Raw genomic sequence first — 14,438 nt, forward strand, 5'->3', positions numbered from 1 at the left:
CCCACAGTGCTTAAATAAAGTAATCATGTTTTGTTTTGTTTTGTTTTTAAAGAGGGCCTAAAACTCTAAGGGACTAAGTTGAAGTTTGACCTTAGGAGTTAGTCTGTACCTGAGGTCTATTAGCAAGAATTGAACTTGCATGACTCAGGTCTCTTGACAGTTCTTATTCTTTCTTTCTTTTTTTAAATTAGTATATTTATTTAAGCAATACTTCTCATTCTTATGAGCTTAATGGGGGATTTAAATAGGAAATACGTTATTTACTGATGTCTGTAACTCCACCCTGGATTTAGGTGTAGCTACCTGAGACTCACCCATTTCTGGGAGGGTCTTGGGAACCAGATATTATGTGTGACCTTACCTGCGAGACCCGCCCATTCCTGGGAGGGGTCTTGGAAAAGGTAGATAAGCCTTTGACCCAGGGGATTCGGCCTGTCTGCCCTGCTGGGCTCTCTGGCTTTTGGGTCTTTGCCTCTTTTGGTCTTTGACCAAGATGGAGGTCAAAGGAAGATGGCTGAAAGGAGTTAAGATGCAGGGCTAGCCTAGAATGGCTGAATGCTTAATTGGTTATGATAGTGGCCACACATGTGGTGAATAGGGCATGAATAAAGCTGATGCTTCCTGATGCCTGTCTCTGGATGAGTCTGATTTCACCATTCACCTGGGCCTGGGACCCGTCGGCTGGATGGGGGTTGCAGAGTCACATGGCCTGGGATGGCATCCACTTCCATCCAGCCCCATCGTTATTTATTTAATTCAACAGATGTCTATTAGTGCCCTTCGTTCTTATATTTAAAAAGATTTTCTTTTGGGACCAGAGAAATAGCATGGAGGTAGGCTATGCTTGCATGCATAAGGATGGTGGTTCGAATCCCGGCATCCCATATGGTCCCCTGAGCCTGCCAGAAGCGATTTCTGAGCAGAGCCATAAGTAACCTCTGAGTGCTGCCGGGTGCGACCCAAAAACCAAAAAAAGAAAAAGTTTTTCTTTCATATCATTTTCCTTCTTTCCTTTTCCCTTCCCCATCCATTCTTTTTCCTTGACCTTTTATTTTGATATCCTCTTTAATATCTCATTTTTCTTTGTAACTAGTGATACTTTTTTCTTTCCTCTATCAGCTTCTTTTATCAGGACATATACAAGCAGTTTCTATTCTTTAAAGAAAGGACAAAATATTCATTATAATTTATTTTTCCTATTATTTACAAATGATTAAAAATTGGTTGTCATTTTAAAATAGGACTAACTCATGATCTTCAAAATAGCATAACTTTTGCTTTATGTAAGTTTATCTTTGTTTTTCAGAGAAGTTTCACATAAATGGAATCTTACACAAATAACAGAACACCTTTTACTAAAATCGTAAGTATTGAAAGTGATGTTTATTTAAAAAAATTTTTATAGCCTTAACACAGAAATATATATATATATATATTTTTTTATCATCTGGAAATTTTTTCTTTTTCTTTTTTCCTTAATATTTTTTCTTTAAACACTTTGGTTACAAACATGATTGTGGTTAGGTTTCAGTCATATCAGATGACACGCCCCATCACCAGTGCAACATTCCCATCACCAATGACCCAAATATCCCTCTTCCCCTCCCTGCCCCTACCAGTACTCTAGACAGACTTTCCATTTCCCTCATATATTCTCATTATAGGTTAGTTCGCAATGTGGTTATTTCTCTAACTAAACTCATCACTCTTTGTGGTGAGATTCATGAGGTCAGCTGTAACGTCCAGCCCTCCTTTCTTTTGTCTCTGAAAATTGTTGAGAAATGTCTTTCATTTTTCTTAAAACCCATAGATGAGTGAGACCATTGTCCGTCTTTCTCTCTCTCACTAATTTATTTCACTCAGCATAATAGATTCCATGTACCATATTTTCCGGCGTATAAAACGACCCTTCAACCCATGAAAAACTTCCTAAAAGTCGTGAGTCGTATTATATGCTGGTATACAGCATGCTGAAACTTGTTCCAGCTTCAGGGACGAGTGATCCGCACCCCTCTTACTTTTAAGAAGTAACTTACTTTTAAGACTTTTAGGAAGTTTTTTATGGGTTGACGGGTCGTCTTATATGCCGGCAAATATGGTACATCCATGTATAGGAAAATTTCATGACTTCATCTCTCCCGGTGGCTACATAATATTTCGTTGTGTATATGTACCACAGTGTCTTTATCCATTCATCTGTTGAATGGCATCTTGGTTGTTTTCAGAATCTTGCTATGGTAAATAGTGCTGCAATAAATATAGGTGTAAGGAAGGGGTTTTTGTATTGTATTTTTGTGTTCCTAGGGTATATTCCTAGGAGTGGAATAACTGGATCATATGGAAGCTCAATTTTCACTTTTTGGAGGAATCTCCATATCACTCTCCAGAAAGGTTGAACTAGTCGGCATTCCCACCAGCAGTGGATAAGAGTTTCTGTCTCATCACATCCCCACCAACACTGCTTGTTCTCATTCTTGGTGATGTGTGCCAGTCTCTGTGGTGTGAGGTGGTACCTCATAGTTTTGATTTGCATCTCCCTGATGATTAGTGATGTGGAGCATTTTTTCAGTGCCTATTAGCCATTTGTATTTCTTCTTTATCAAAATGTCTGTCCATTTCTTCTCCCCATTTTTTGATGGGATTAGATGTTTTTTTTCTTGTAGAGTTCTGTCAGTGCCCTGTATATTTTGGATATTAGCCCCTTATCTGATGGGTATTGGGTAAATAGTTTCTCCCACTCTGTGGGTGACTCTTGTATACTGGGCGCTATTTCTTTTGAAGTGCAGAAGCTTCTCAGCTTAATATATTCCCATCTATTAATCTCTGCTTTCACTTGCTTGGAGAGTGCCATTTCCTCTTTGAAATGTCCTTAGTCTCAATGTCATGGAGAGGTATACCTACATGTTGTTCTATATACCTTATGGTTTCATGTCTGATATTGAGGTCTTTAATCCATTTGGATTTGCCCTTCATACATGATGTTAGCTGGGGGTCTAAGTTCGGTTTTTGCAAGTAGCTAGCCAGTTGTGTGCCAACACCACTTGTTGAAGAGGTTTTCGTTGCTCCATTTAGGACAGGGGTCTTAATCTTGCGGCCCTTGGAATGCAAACGCCCTCCATACAACATATTGTGGCCCTGCCCTTGAGGAATCTTTTTTGTTTTGTTTTGTTTTAGTTGTCACACCCCCCAATGTTCAACTGACTTTGCACTCAAGGATCACCCCGACTTTGCCTCCTGCGTCCCCCAGGTAAATTGAGTTTGAGACCCCAGATTTAGAACTTCTTGCTCCTTTATCAAAGATTAGGTGATCTTTTATCTGGGGAACATTCTCTGACTACTCAAGTCTATTCCACAGATCTATGGGTCTGTCTTTATTCCAATCCCATTCTGTTTTGATAACTATTGCTTTGTAATACAGTTTAAAGTTGGGGAAAGTAATGCCTCCCATATTCTTTTTCCCAATAATGCTTTGATATTCGAGGGTGTTTATTGTTCCAAATGAATTTCAAAAGAGCCTGATCCATTTCTTTGAAGAATGGCATGGGTACCTTTAGAGGGATCGCATTAAATCTGTACAATGCTTTGGGGAGTATCACAATTTTAATGATGTTAATCCTGCCAAACCATGAGCAGGGTATGTGTTTCCATTTCCGCGTGTCCCCTCTTATTTTTTGGAGCAGAGTTTTATAGTTTTCTTTGTATAGATCCGTCACATCTTTAGTCAAATTAACTCCAAGATATTTGAGTTTGTGTGGCACTAATGTGAATGGGGTTGTTTTCTTAATGTCCATTTCTTCCCTATTATTATTGGTGTATAGAAAGGCCATTGATTTTTGTGTGTTAATTTTGTACCTGCCACCTTGCTATATGAGTCTATTGTTTCTAGAAGTTTTTTGGTAGTCTTTAGGGTTTTCTAAGTAGAGTGTCATGTCATCTACAAACAGTGAGAGCTTGACTTCTTCCTTTCCTATCTGGATGCCCTTGATATCTGTTTCTTGCTTATCTATAGCAAGGACTTCCACTGCTTTGTTGAATAGGAGTGGTGAAAGAGGACAGTCTTGTCTTGTGCCAGAATTTAGAGGGAAGGCTTTTAGTTTTTCTCCATTGAGGATAATATTTGCCACTGGCTTGTGATAGATGGCTTTAACTATATTGAGAAAGGTTCCATCCATTCCCATCTTGCTGAGAGTTTTGATTAGAATGGGTGTTGGACCTTATCAAATGCTTTCTCTGCATCTATTGATATGATCATGTGATTTTTATTTTTTTGTAGATGTTGTATATTATGTTGATAGATTTATGGATGTTAAACCATCCTTCATTCTTGGGGTGAAACCTACTTTATCGTAGTAGATGATCTTTTTAATCAGGCATTGAATCCTATTTGCCAGGATTTTGTTGAGGATCTTAGCATCTGTTTTCATCAGGGATATTAGTCTGTAATTTCTTTTTTTTTTTTTTTTTTGTAGCATTTCTGTCTGGTTTAGGTATCAAGGTAATGTTGGCTTCATAAAAGTTATTTGGAAGTGTTCCCCTTTTTTTGATTTCATGGAAGAGTCTTGCGAGGATTGATAGTAGTTCCTCTTGGAAAGTTTGAAAGAATTCATTAGTGAATCCATCTGGGCCTGGGCTTTTGTTATTGTTATTGTTATTTGTTATTTTGTTATTGATTACCGTTTTTATTTCATCAATAGTGATGGGGTTGTTTAGATATGCTACATCCTCGTTATTCAACCATGGGAGGTTATGAGTCCAAGAATTTATCCATTTCTTCCAGGTTCTCATTTTTAGTGGCATAGAGTTTCTCAAAGTAGTTTCTGATTACCCTTTGAATCTCTACAATATCAATAGTGATCTTCCCTTTTTTTTTCTAATACGAATTACCAAGTTTTTCTCTCTTTCTTTGTTAGTTTTGCTAATGGTCTGTAAATCTTGTTTATTTTTTCGAAGAACCAACTTCTTCTTTTGTTGATCTTTTGGATTGTTTTTTGGGTTTCCACTTCGTTGATTTCTGCTCTCAGCTTTGTTATTTCCTTCTGTCTCCCTATTTTTGGGTCCTTTTGTTGAGCACTTTTAGTTCTATGAGCTGCGTCATTAAGCTATTCAGGTAGGCCCCTTCTTCCTTCCTGATGTGTGTTGCAAAGCTATAAATTTTCCTCTCAGTACTGCTTTTGCTGTGTTCCATAAGTTCTGATAGTTTGTATCTTTATTATCATTTGTTTCCAGGAAAGTTTTGATTTCCTTTTTGATTTCATCTCGGATACACTGGTTATTCAGTATGTGGCTGTTTAACTTTCAGGTGTTAAAATTTTTCTTCTGTGTCCCTTTGGAATTCACATATAATTTCTGAAGTGAAGGTAGTCTGTAAATTTCTATCCTCTTGATATTATGGAGGTATGTGTTATGTGCCAGCATGTAGTCTATCCTGGAGAATGTTCCATGTACATTGGAGAAAAATGTGTATCCAGCTGTCTGGAGATGGAATGTCCTCTATATATCTACTAGGCCTCTCTTCCATTTCTCTTCTCAGGTTAGTATATTCTTGTTGAGTTTCAGTCTGGTTGACCTATCCAGTGTTGACAAAGCTGTTTTGAGGTCCCCCACAATTATTATGTTGTTATTGATATTATTTTTCAGATTTGTCAAAAATTGTATTAAATATTTTGCTGGCCCCTCATTCGGTGCTTATATGTTTAGGAGAATGATTTCTTCCTGCTGTACGTATCCCTTGATTAATGCAAAATGTCCATCTTTGTCCCTTATAACTTTCCTGAGTATAAAGGTTGCATCATCTGATATTAGTATGGCCACTCCAGCTTTTTTATGTGTGTTGTTTGCTTGGATAATTTTCCTCCAGCCTTTTATTTATTTATTTTTTTTTGGGGGGCCACACCCGGTGACGCTCAGGGGTTACTCCTAGCTATGCGCTCAGAAGTCGCTCCTGGCTTGGGGGATCATATGGGATGCCGGGGGATCGAACCGCGGTCCTTCCAAGGCTAGCCCAGGTAAGGCAGGCACCTTACCTCCAGCGCCACCGCCTGGCCCCAACCAGCCTTTTATTTTGAGTCTATGTTTGTTCTGACTATTCAGGTGCGTTTCTTGTAGGCAGCAGAAGGTTGGATTGAGTTTTTTGATCCATTTAGCCACTCTGTGTCTCTTAACTGGTGCATTTAGTCCATTGATGTTGAGAGAAAGAATTGTCCTGGGATTTAATGCCATCTTTATATTGAAATTTGGTGTGTCTTTTGGTCAGTCTTGTCTTAAATTAGGTCTTTCACTTTTTCTCTTAAGACTGGTTTTGAGTCTGTAAAGTTTCTGAGCTGTTTTTTGTCTGTGAAACCATGTATTCTTCCATCAAGGGAAAGTGAGTTTCGCTGGGTACAGTGTTCTAGGCGAAGCATTCATTTCATTGAGTTTTGTCACTATGTCCCACCACTGCTTTCTGCCCTTGAGTGTTGACAGGTCTGCTGTAAATCTCAAGGATGTTCCCTTGAATGTAATATCCCTTTTTGATCTTTCTGCTTTCAGAATTCTGTATCTGTGAGGTTCATCTTTGTGACTAGGATGTGTCTTGGGGTATTTTTTCTAGGGTCTCTTTTGGTTGGTACTCTTCGGGTATGCATGTATTCTTTAATTCTGGAAGTTTCTCTGTAATGATGTTCTTGACTGTTGATTCTTCCTGGAAATTTTCTTCCTGGGTTTCTGGGACTCCAGTGATTCTTAAGTTGTTTCTGTTGAGCTTATCATAGACTTCTATTTTCATCTGTTGCCAATCTCTCCAGCTGTATGGAGTTGTTATTTATCTCATCTTCCACAGCACCAATTCTATTCTCAGCTTCTGTTACACTGTTGGAAAGCTTATCCATTTTGTCATTCAATTAGTTTACTGAGTTTTTCAGGCTTGTTATTTGACCTGTTATTTCCGTTTGGAGTTTTGTGATTTCTATCTTCATATTTTCTTGGTTCTTATTGGTGTTCTGTTCAACTCGATCCATGGTTTCTTTGAGTTCTTTGAGCATCTTCCATATTTCTTGTCTAAACTCCTTATCTGAGAGATTGATAAGGTAGTTGGCTGTTTTTGGTCATCAGATGTGTCATCTTCATTCTCTATGTCTGATGCTGTTTTGCGTTGTTTCCCCATCGTCACGCTTGTATTGTGTTTTTTTTCTACGTGTTTTGTTGGTATTCATTGGCTAAATGATATGCACGGCTACGTTCCTCTGGCTCCGCACTTTCTGGGTGGGTCGACTCGCCTCCAAGGAAGGGGAGCCCTTTGGATGAAACCTCTCACAGGATCAAATCTTAGGCCCGAGCACACAGCAGAGAAGACAGTCTGGAGATAAATGCTGGGCTTCAGTGATCCAGCACAGTTCCTAGTGTGATTTTTTTCTTTTTGTTGCAGTAGCATTCTTTCACTAGATGCAAACTCAAAAACTGGGAGTCATTGAAATGTCTTCATAAAACACTTATTGATTTATAACACCAACTTTTTTTTAGATTAGAATTTTACCCTTACTTTTTAGTTCTTTTTGAAGATATGAATTGGAAGTCCCCAGCTTGCTGACTCCCTCTGTGGGGTATTCTAGCATGTTATAACTTAGTGAAGTTCCATTCACCTTGAAAACCAATACTTGCCACTACTTGCCAGGACCTGGCTCATAGGGGTAGGTAAGCCCAACCTTGTAATTATTTTAAGTAACTATTTTGCAGGCTTGCAAAGTTGTAATACTACTGTTTCTAAAATAGATTGTGATAGGAAACAACTTTGCAAAATTGTATAATCTTAGTTTTTAATAATACAAAGGACTTAATTTCACTTTTGAAATTGGTTTAGCTCCACAATCTGAGAATCTTAAGAATAGATGATAGCGGGGTCCAGAGAGAGATAGCATGGAGGTAAGGCGTTTGCCTTTCATGCAGAAGGTCATTGATTCAAATCCCTGCATCCCATATAGTCCCCCAAGCCTGCGAGGGGCAATTTCTGAGCCTAGAGCCAAGAGTAACCCCTGAGCGCTGCCGGGTGTGACCCAAGAACCAAATCAATCAATCAATCAATAAAAAGAATAGATAGCGATAATAGGATAATTGTAGGGCAGTATATTGCTTGAATGGAACCAGAAAAGCAATGAATGGAATGAAACTTTAATGCTACTTAAAATCTCATCTCAAATTTCAAATATCAGATTTGTAGGCTACTTAAACTATTTAGGTTAATGTCTGAAATTAAGATGTATTATTTTGCAGACTGTCCATGTATATTGTTACTAATAGTTACTTTTTTCCACCTCATTTTGAGTAAAGTATTCTATGTGGGTTTCTGTAGTATCCGCAGGTATAGAATTTAAGTAGTCATATTTGAATATAGATTTTTTGATACCTTAAATATTTAGAAGCAAACCTACTCTTAAGAGTTTCAGTATACTGATCATTTATTTTTAATTTTTACAGCCTAACTTATATGGTGGCAATGCCTTTTTATTCAGCAAGTTTAATTGAAACCGTACAGGTAAGCTATTTCTTTTACTATATTTTAGTTAAAAATATTTTAAAATACTAAATTTGTATATGTCTGCCTACAAGATGAATTTAGCAACTGTGTATTTATATTTAGGCATATTGCTCTGCATGTTTCCTTTGCAAAATTTTCTATATTTTGAATTTACTTTTTTTTTCCTTTCATGGACAGTAGTTCTCTTCATTCATATATTGTAAGAACCTAGAACCTAGCGTCTTTTACCTTAATACAAAGAATCTACAGCTTTTATACTTTTTAAGACTGGAATATTCAACTAAAATGCTTGTAATTTATCAAAGAACAAGTTACTAATTACCTGAGCATCAAATTGCTGGACATCCTTACAGTGAATAAAAAGTTTTCATAGATGGTGAAATAAAGGCTTATATTCTTTATAAAATCCTTAAGTAATGGTGGTATGGTAACTGCTCCAAATTTTAGTCCAACTAGCTTTTTAAATTGTTTTACTGTTTCTAACCACATGGTGGCACTTCAAGAACATTAAATCAATGATTATTTCTGACCATATTATTCCTATACTTAGTTTAATCAAGATCATTTTAACGTTATTCATTTAAAAAAGAAAACTAATAACATACCATCTACCTTCTTGTATATGGTCTCTATATTGTTTTCCTCTATAAAAGTCTTTCTGGAGCAGCCTTTACTCTTGACTTTCTTTCTGACTCCATCATGATATTTTTTTTTTTTTTTTTTGGTTTTGGTTTTTGGGCCACACCCGGTGATGCTCAGGGGTTCCTCCTGACTATCCGCTCAGAAATCACTCCTGGCTTGGGGGACCAAATGGGACGCCGGGGATCAAACTGAGGTCCATCCTGGGTCAGCTGTGTTCAAGGCAAGCGCCCTACCACTGCGCTGCCGCTCTGGCCCCATGATTTTTTTAAATTAATTTACATATGTATGTTTTCCTGAGCATATATATCATTTATGCATGTATAGAACAAGTTAATCCCCCGCACCCCTGAATGTTTTCTGTATGCCACTGGAATTATGTTTAATAACAACTTGTAAAGAGCTACAATTTATAGAATTGTCACCTCACTGTATATTTTATGCACATAAAGAAATATATAATGAAGGTAAATAATTTGTAGATAATGAAAATAGGAAGAAAATATCAGGAAGATAATTACTTTAAGGTATAAAAACTAAGAGTGTTTTACTGGGGAAAAACAAGTTTTAGTTTTAGGTAGACCCATATCACAGCACATTCCTTTTCATAAATTAGACCTGTGACCTTAAATTTTGTAAATTTTAACTTTTACCATCTAATTTTAATTATTGATAAAAGGAGTTATATATATAAAGAAACCTGTTCAGAATGTTAGTTGTTTCAAAACCAGTTTTAAGGGGCGGAGAAATAGCACAGCGGTAAGGCATTTGCCTTTTATGTAGAAAGACAGTGGTTTGAATCCCAGCATCCCATATGGTCCCCCGAGCCTGCTGGGGTTGATTTCTAAGCATAGAGCCAGGAGTAGCCCATGAGTGCAGCCGGGTGTGACCCAAAAACAAAAAAAAAAAAACACCAGTCTTTACCTCTTAACTCTTATAGAGTTTTCTTCTCTTCCTCAAGTACAGACTAAACTTTTTATCATATATTCAGTTAATTTACTATATAGATTAATTTTATCTATATATAAATTTTATCCAATATTCACTAATTTATAATATATTTATAAATGAACACTGGAAAGCTAATTTACCTTCATGAATCATTTTTACTTTAATCGTTATGTGTATCAAATCTTTACCCCAAACTCTACTCTGACACTTAACTTCCTTTTGAACCACTTCTCTTTATTAGTGACACTGCTTACTGCTTTTTTCACCTAAAAACAAAAACAAAACAAACAAAATTAATTTATTGTAAATAAAATTTTAGTTTGTCATGCTTTTATAAAATAATATAGTTTTTAAACCACTGTGAATTGCAGAGTTACAAAATTATTCATTTTTAAGTTTCAGGCATTCAGTTTTTCAACACCAATCCCTTCATCACTTCCTTCCACCCTCTACCATTGCCCTACCGTTCCCTTCTCTAGTATCCATCCACCCTGCTATCTTTGTGCTATTGCTTTTGGGCTTTGCTGTTTCCCTACGAAGTCTCATATCATACATGAGAGAGATGATTCCGGGTATGTTCCTTTCTCTCTGACTTCCTTCATTCAACATGACAGTCTTCAGATCTATCCACATAGTATCAAGTGCAGTGACTTTATCTTTTCTTACTACCAAGTGGTATTCCACTGTGCATATGCATATGTATCTAATCATCTGTGTTGTTTACAACCCAGAAAAGGCCTCTGCAGTTCTAAGTGCGTTGCACACTTTTCACAATATCCAAAATTGTCACTTTTCTTTTTTCATTGTTTGTTTGTCTGGGGTTTTTTTGGGCCACACCGGTGATGCTCAGGGGTTACTCCTGGCTATATGCTCAGAAATCGCTCTTGGCTTGGGGGACCACATGGGATGCCAGGGAAAGGAACCACGGTCTGTCCTAGATTAATGCATGGAGGTCAGATGCCCTACCGCTTGCACCATCGCTCAGGCCCTGTCACTGTTTCTTAATTCTCACTTCAAGCACTAAGATTTGTCTCTTACTACTGAAGTTATTCTCGTGCATTTTAACCATATAGCCAGCTTATTATTTGCTTCTTCTTCCAGTTCATCATTCTTTATGCTTAGCATCTTTCTGTGGAAACTTTATTTCCCTTTAAAAGTAGGTTTTTTTTATATACAGAGCTTCTGAAAAATGCCTCCTGTCGAACTTCCAAGTGAGTGATTGTGATCTTCATTTAAAGATGCTTCGTCTTTAAAAGATAATCCTGTGCGCACATGGATCTGTATTAGAAAGGAAAGGTTCAAGCTTTTATTTAAAATTTGGAGATTGTACTAGATCGCTAGATTTGGAGATTACTAGATCACCTGACCTAGTAAGCCATTTCCTAGTTCTGATTCTAGGCACCTTTCCACCAAGTCCATTGCTAGCACAGCAGCTGGAGTTCCAACAAGCCAAATCATGTGCTCTTCGCTCAGGCTTTGCATTTCTCTCAGAGTAACAATATTCTCATAGTCATTTCAATGCCCTGTACTCTCTATTTCCCCCTTGCTTATGGGATCTTACAGTCTTTTGTTCTCTTTCCTCTGCTTAGTTATCTGAACTTCCTTTTCACCTTTCACACGCAGAAGTTATCCTGTGTCAGTCTTTTCATTTCCCATTGTTCAGGGAGTAGGCCTCTCAGCTGTTCTGTTGCTACCTCTCTGTGCTTCTGATGTCTAGATCCCAAATTTTGTTACACAAAAACGATAGACATTGTAGATGATACGGCTAACATTATTGATTGTCTTGTAATAATATTGATTGAAGGCCTTTTTTCACTAAATATGCTCAACAGCTACATAAATGTTAGTTAGTATTAGTACCATTTTTATAGAATAGTAATTTGACTGTCAGAGTAACTAGTGAGTCATGTATGCAGGCCTCAACATGCTTGAGAACTAAGCACCATGCTATCTCTTCAGGTGTCCTGTATTTGTTGCTTTTAAAATGAGTTCTAGCCAGAATGATAGCACAGCGGGTAGGGCATTTGGTCTGCCTTGTACTCTGCCTAACTGGGTTTAATCCCTGGCATCTCACATGGTCCTTGAGCCTGCCTGGTGTGATTCCTGAGCGCAGAGCCAGAATAACCCCTGAGAAGAGAGAGATAAAGTGAGTTCTAAAGAGCTTCTTGAGGTTTAAGAAACAAAGAGTATCTCCTTTCCTGTTTTCCTTCCCAATAACATAGATCCCAGCTTCACCACTATTCTTTATGGAAACATTTTATGGATTCTGCTTCTCGAAAAAAGAAGATCTAATGCCAAGTAATGTTTGAAGTCTGCATACTATAAATGCTTTCTCTTTAAGCAGTAAATTAGGATTTAAAACATGAAAAATTATCTTTCTGTCTGTAAAAAAAAGTTAACTTTGCCTCATTTTTATTTCAGAGTGAGATCATTCGAGATAACACAGGAGTTTTGGAATGTGTCAAAGAAGGACTTGGAAGAGTGATGGGCTTAGGAGTGCCTCACAGCAAACGACTCCTTCCACTTCTTTCCTTGATCTTCCCTACCGTGCTACATGGGGTTCTTCATTACATCATCAGTTCACTCATTCAGAAGTTAGTCTTACTAATTCTAAAGAGAAAGGCTTATAGTAGCCACTTAGCTGAGAGCACTAGCCCTGTGCAGTCTATGTTGGATGCTTATTTCCCAGAACTTATTGCTAACTTTGCTGCCAGTCTTTGCTCTGACGTTATACTTTACCCATTGGAAACAGTTTTGCACCGCCTTCACATTCAAGGAACACGCACAATAATTGACAATACAGACCTTGGCTATGAAGTGCTTCCAATTAACACACAATATGAGGGCATGAGAGACTGTATCAACACTATAAGGCAGGAGGAAGGAGTGTTTGGTTTTTATAAAGGGTTCGGTGCTCTTATAATCCAGTACACGCTGCATGCAACTGTTTTGCAAGTTACCAAAATTATTTACTCTGCAATACTTCAAAATAGCATTTGAGATTTAGGTTCCAGATTCTTCTAAAAGACATAAGATGGATGGATACCTTGTTATGAAATTATGAGGGATAAAGTAAAAAGTACTGTACTAGCTGAAAGGTGAAATAGAACGTGATATCAATTTTTTGATGCTTATTTACTTTTTAAAAATTAGGCATGAACAAAATACTCCAAATTTGAAGATATATTACAAATAAAAAACAAATTAAAATCTATCTAGTTTAGCACTTATGCTAAACTCAAAATGATTTGGGGCAGAAATGAAAACTTGTTAGCAAACATGAGCTACTACCTCATGGAGTTGAATTTATTTCATCCGATTTTCATACAATTGACAGTTACTTTAGCTTCTAGGATTATAGTGACATCCTTAATATAGTTTCTGACACCAGAAGAAAGTTTACCTCAGCTAAATAAATGCCATCTGTGATGTAGGCTAGAGCAATTAGATTTGGCAATCTGTAAACAAGAATTGGAAATTTCATTTTTTCTACATACATAAATAAATGTGTACATTTATTTGGACCATTATGCACACCCATATATGTACACACATAATTTCCTCATTTCTTTACATTATCCACTCAATCAGCTTATTCCATAAAATAAAATCAAACACATTCTGCCTAAATGTTTGAAAAAAATCAGGGTCCCCTAGTACTTAAACAGCACTTTTTGTCCATAATCAAACTCAACATTTTAATGGCAGTATCTTAAAATACATAATTTATAAAGTTTTATTTACTTGCCTAGTTAGGTGAATCATCAGACCATTTTTAGAAAGAGACTAAAATCATGATAACATTACTGTTACCATATTTACAGTGTGTGTGCTAAAAGGAATGTTACTTGCCTTTCATTTATGAATGACTTGTCTTAAAGGAGGCCATTAAAATCCACCTGGAAATTTGTACTTCTTGCCTTATGTATAATCATCATTAAATAATGGCTTTAATTTTTTTTCTCTATGTTTGTCATTAAAATTTTGTTCCCCAAACTTGATATCCTTAAAAGGAAAAGCAAATTTATCTTTGCTGACTTATTGAGAAACATTTGGATGTGTACTAAGAAAAACACATAAGCCTATAAGGAAATTTATCCTTAGCTTTTATCATTGTTCTTTGTTTATAAATGGATTAGGAAAACAATAAATGTTAGTTTGTTAATCTGTATAATCCAGAACAAAAAAAAAATCTATAACTAAATTATCCCTGGTGGGAAGACTTTTTGAGGTGAGATGGTAAGCATTTGACTGATCCATCATTAAACATTTTTTTTTTTATTTCCTCATGTGAGCAGTTTTATTGTGAATCATCTGGCCAACTGTAGTGGCTTTGTAC

At 36.8% G+C, this 14,438-nt stretch overlaps 1 protein-coding gene across 1 annotated transcript in view; it reads left to right on the forward strand.

The window, feature by feature from the left end:
- The window catches only part of SLC25A46 (solute carrier family 25 member 46), a 36,825-nt gene extending 22,768 nt beyond the window's left edge, over positions 1-14,057 (forward strand). The window contains exons 6-8 of the mRNA XM_049769102.1: positions 1,307-1,363; positions 8,449-8,506; positions 12,521-14,057. Of these exons, the coding sequence (XP_049625059.1) occupies positions 1,307-1,363; positions 8,449-8,506; positions 12,521-13,099 (694 nt within the window). The 3' untranslated portion in view covers positions 13,100-14,057. The remainder of the gene's footprint in view (positions 1-1,306; positions 1,364-8,448; positions 8,507-12,520) is intronic.
- Positions 14,058-14,438: the final 381 nt, after the last annotated feature.

This window comes from Suncus etruscus, chromosome 2 (assembly GCF_024139225.1).
Source record: "Suncus etruscus isolate mSunEtr1 chromosome 2, mSunEtr1.pri.cur, whole genome shotgun sequence".
Lineage (NCBI taxonomy): Eukaryota > Metazoa > Chordata > Mammalia > Eulipotyphla > Soricidae > Suncus > Suncus etruscus.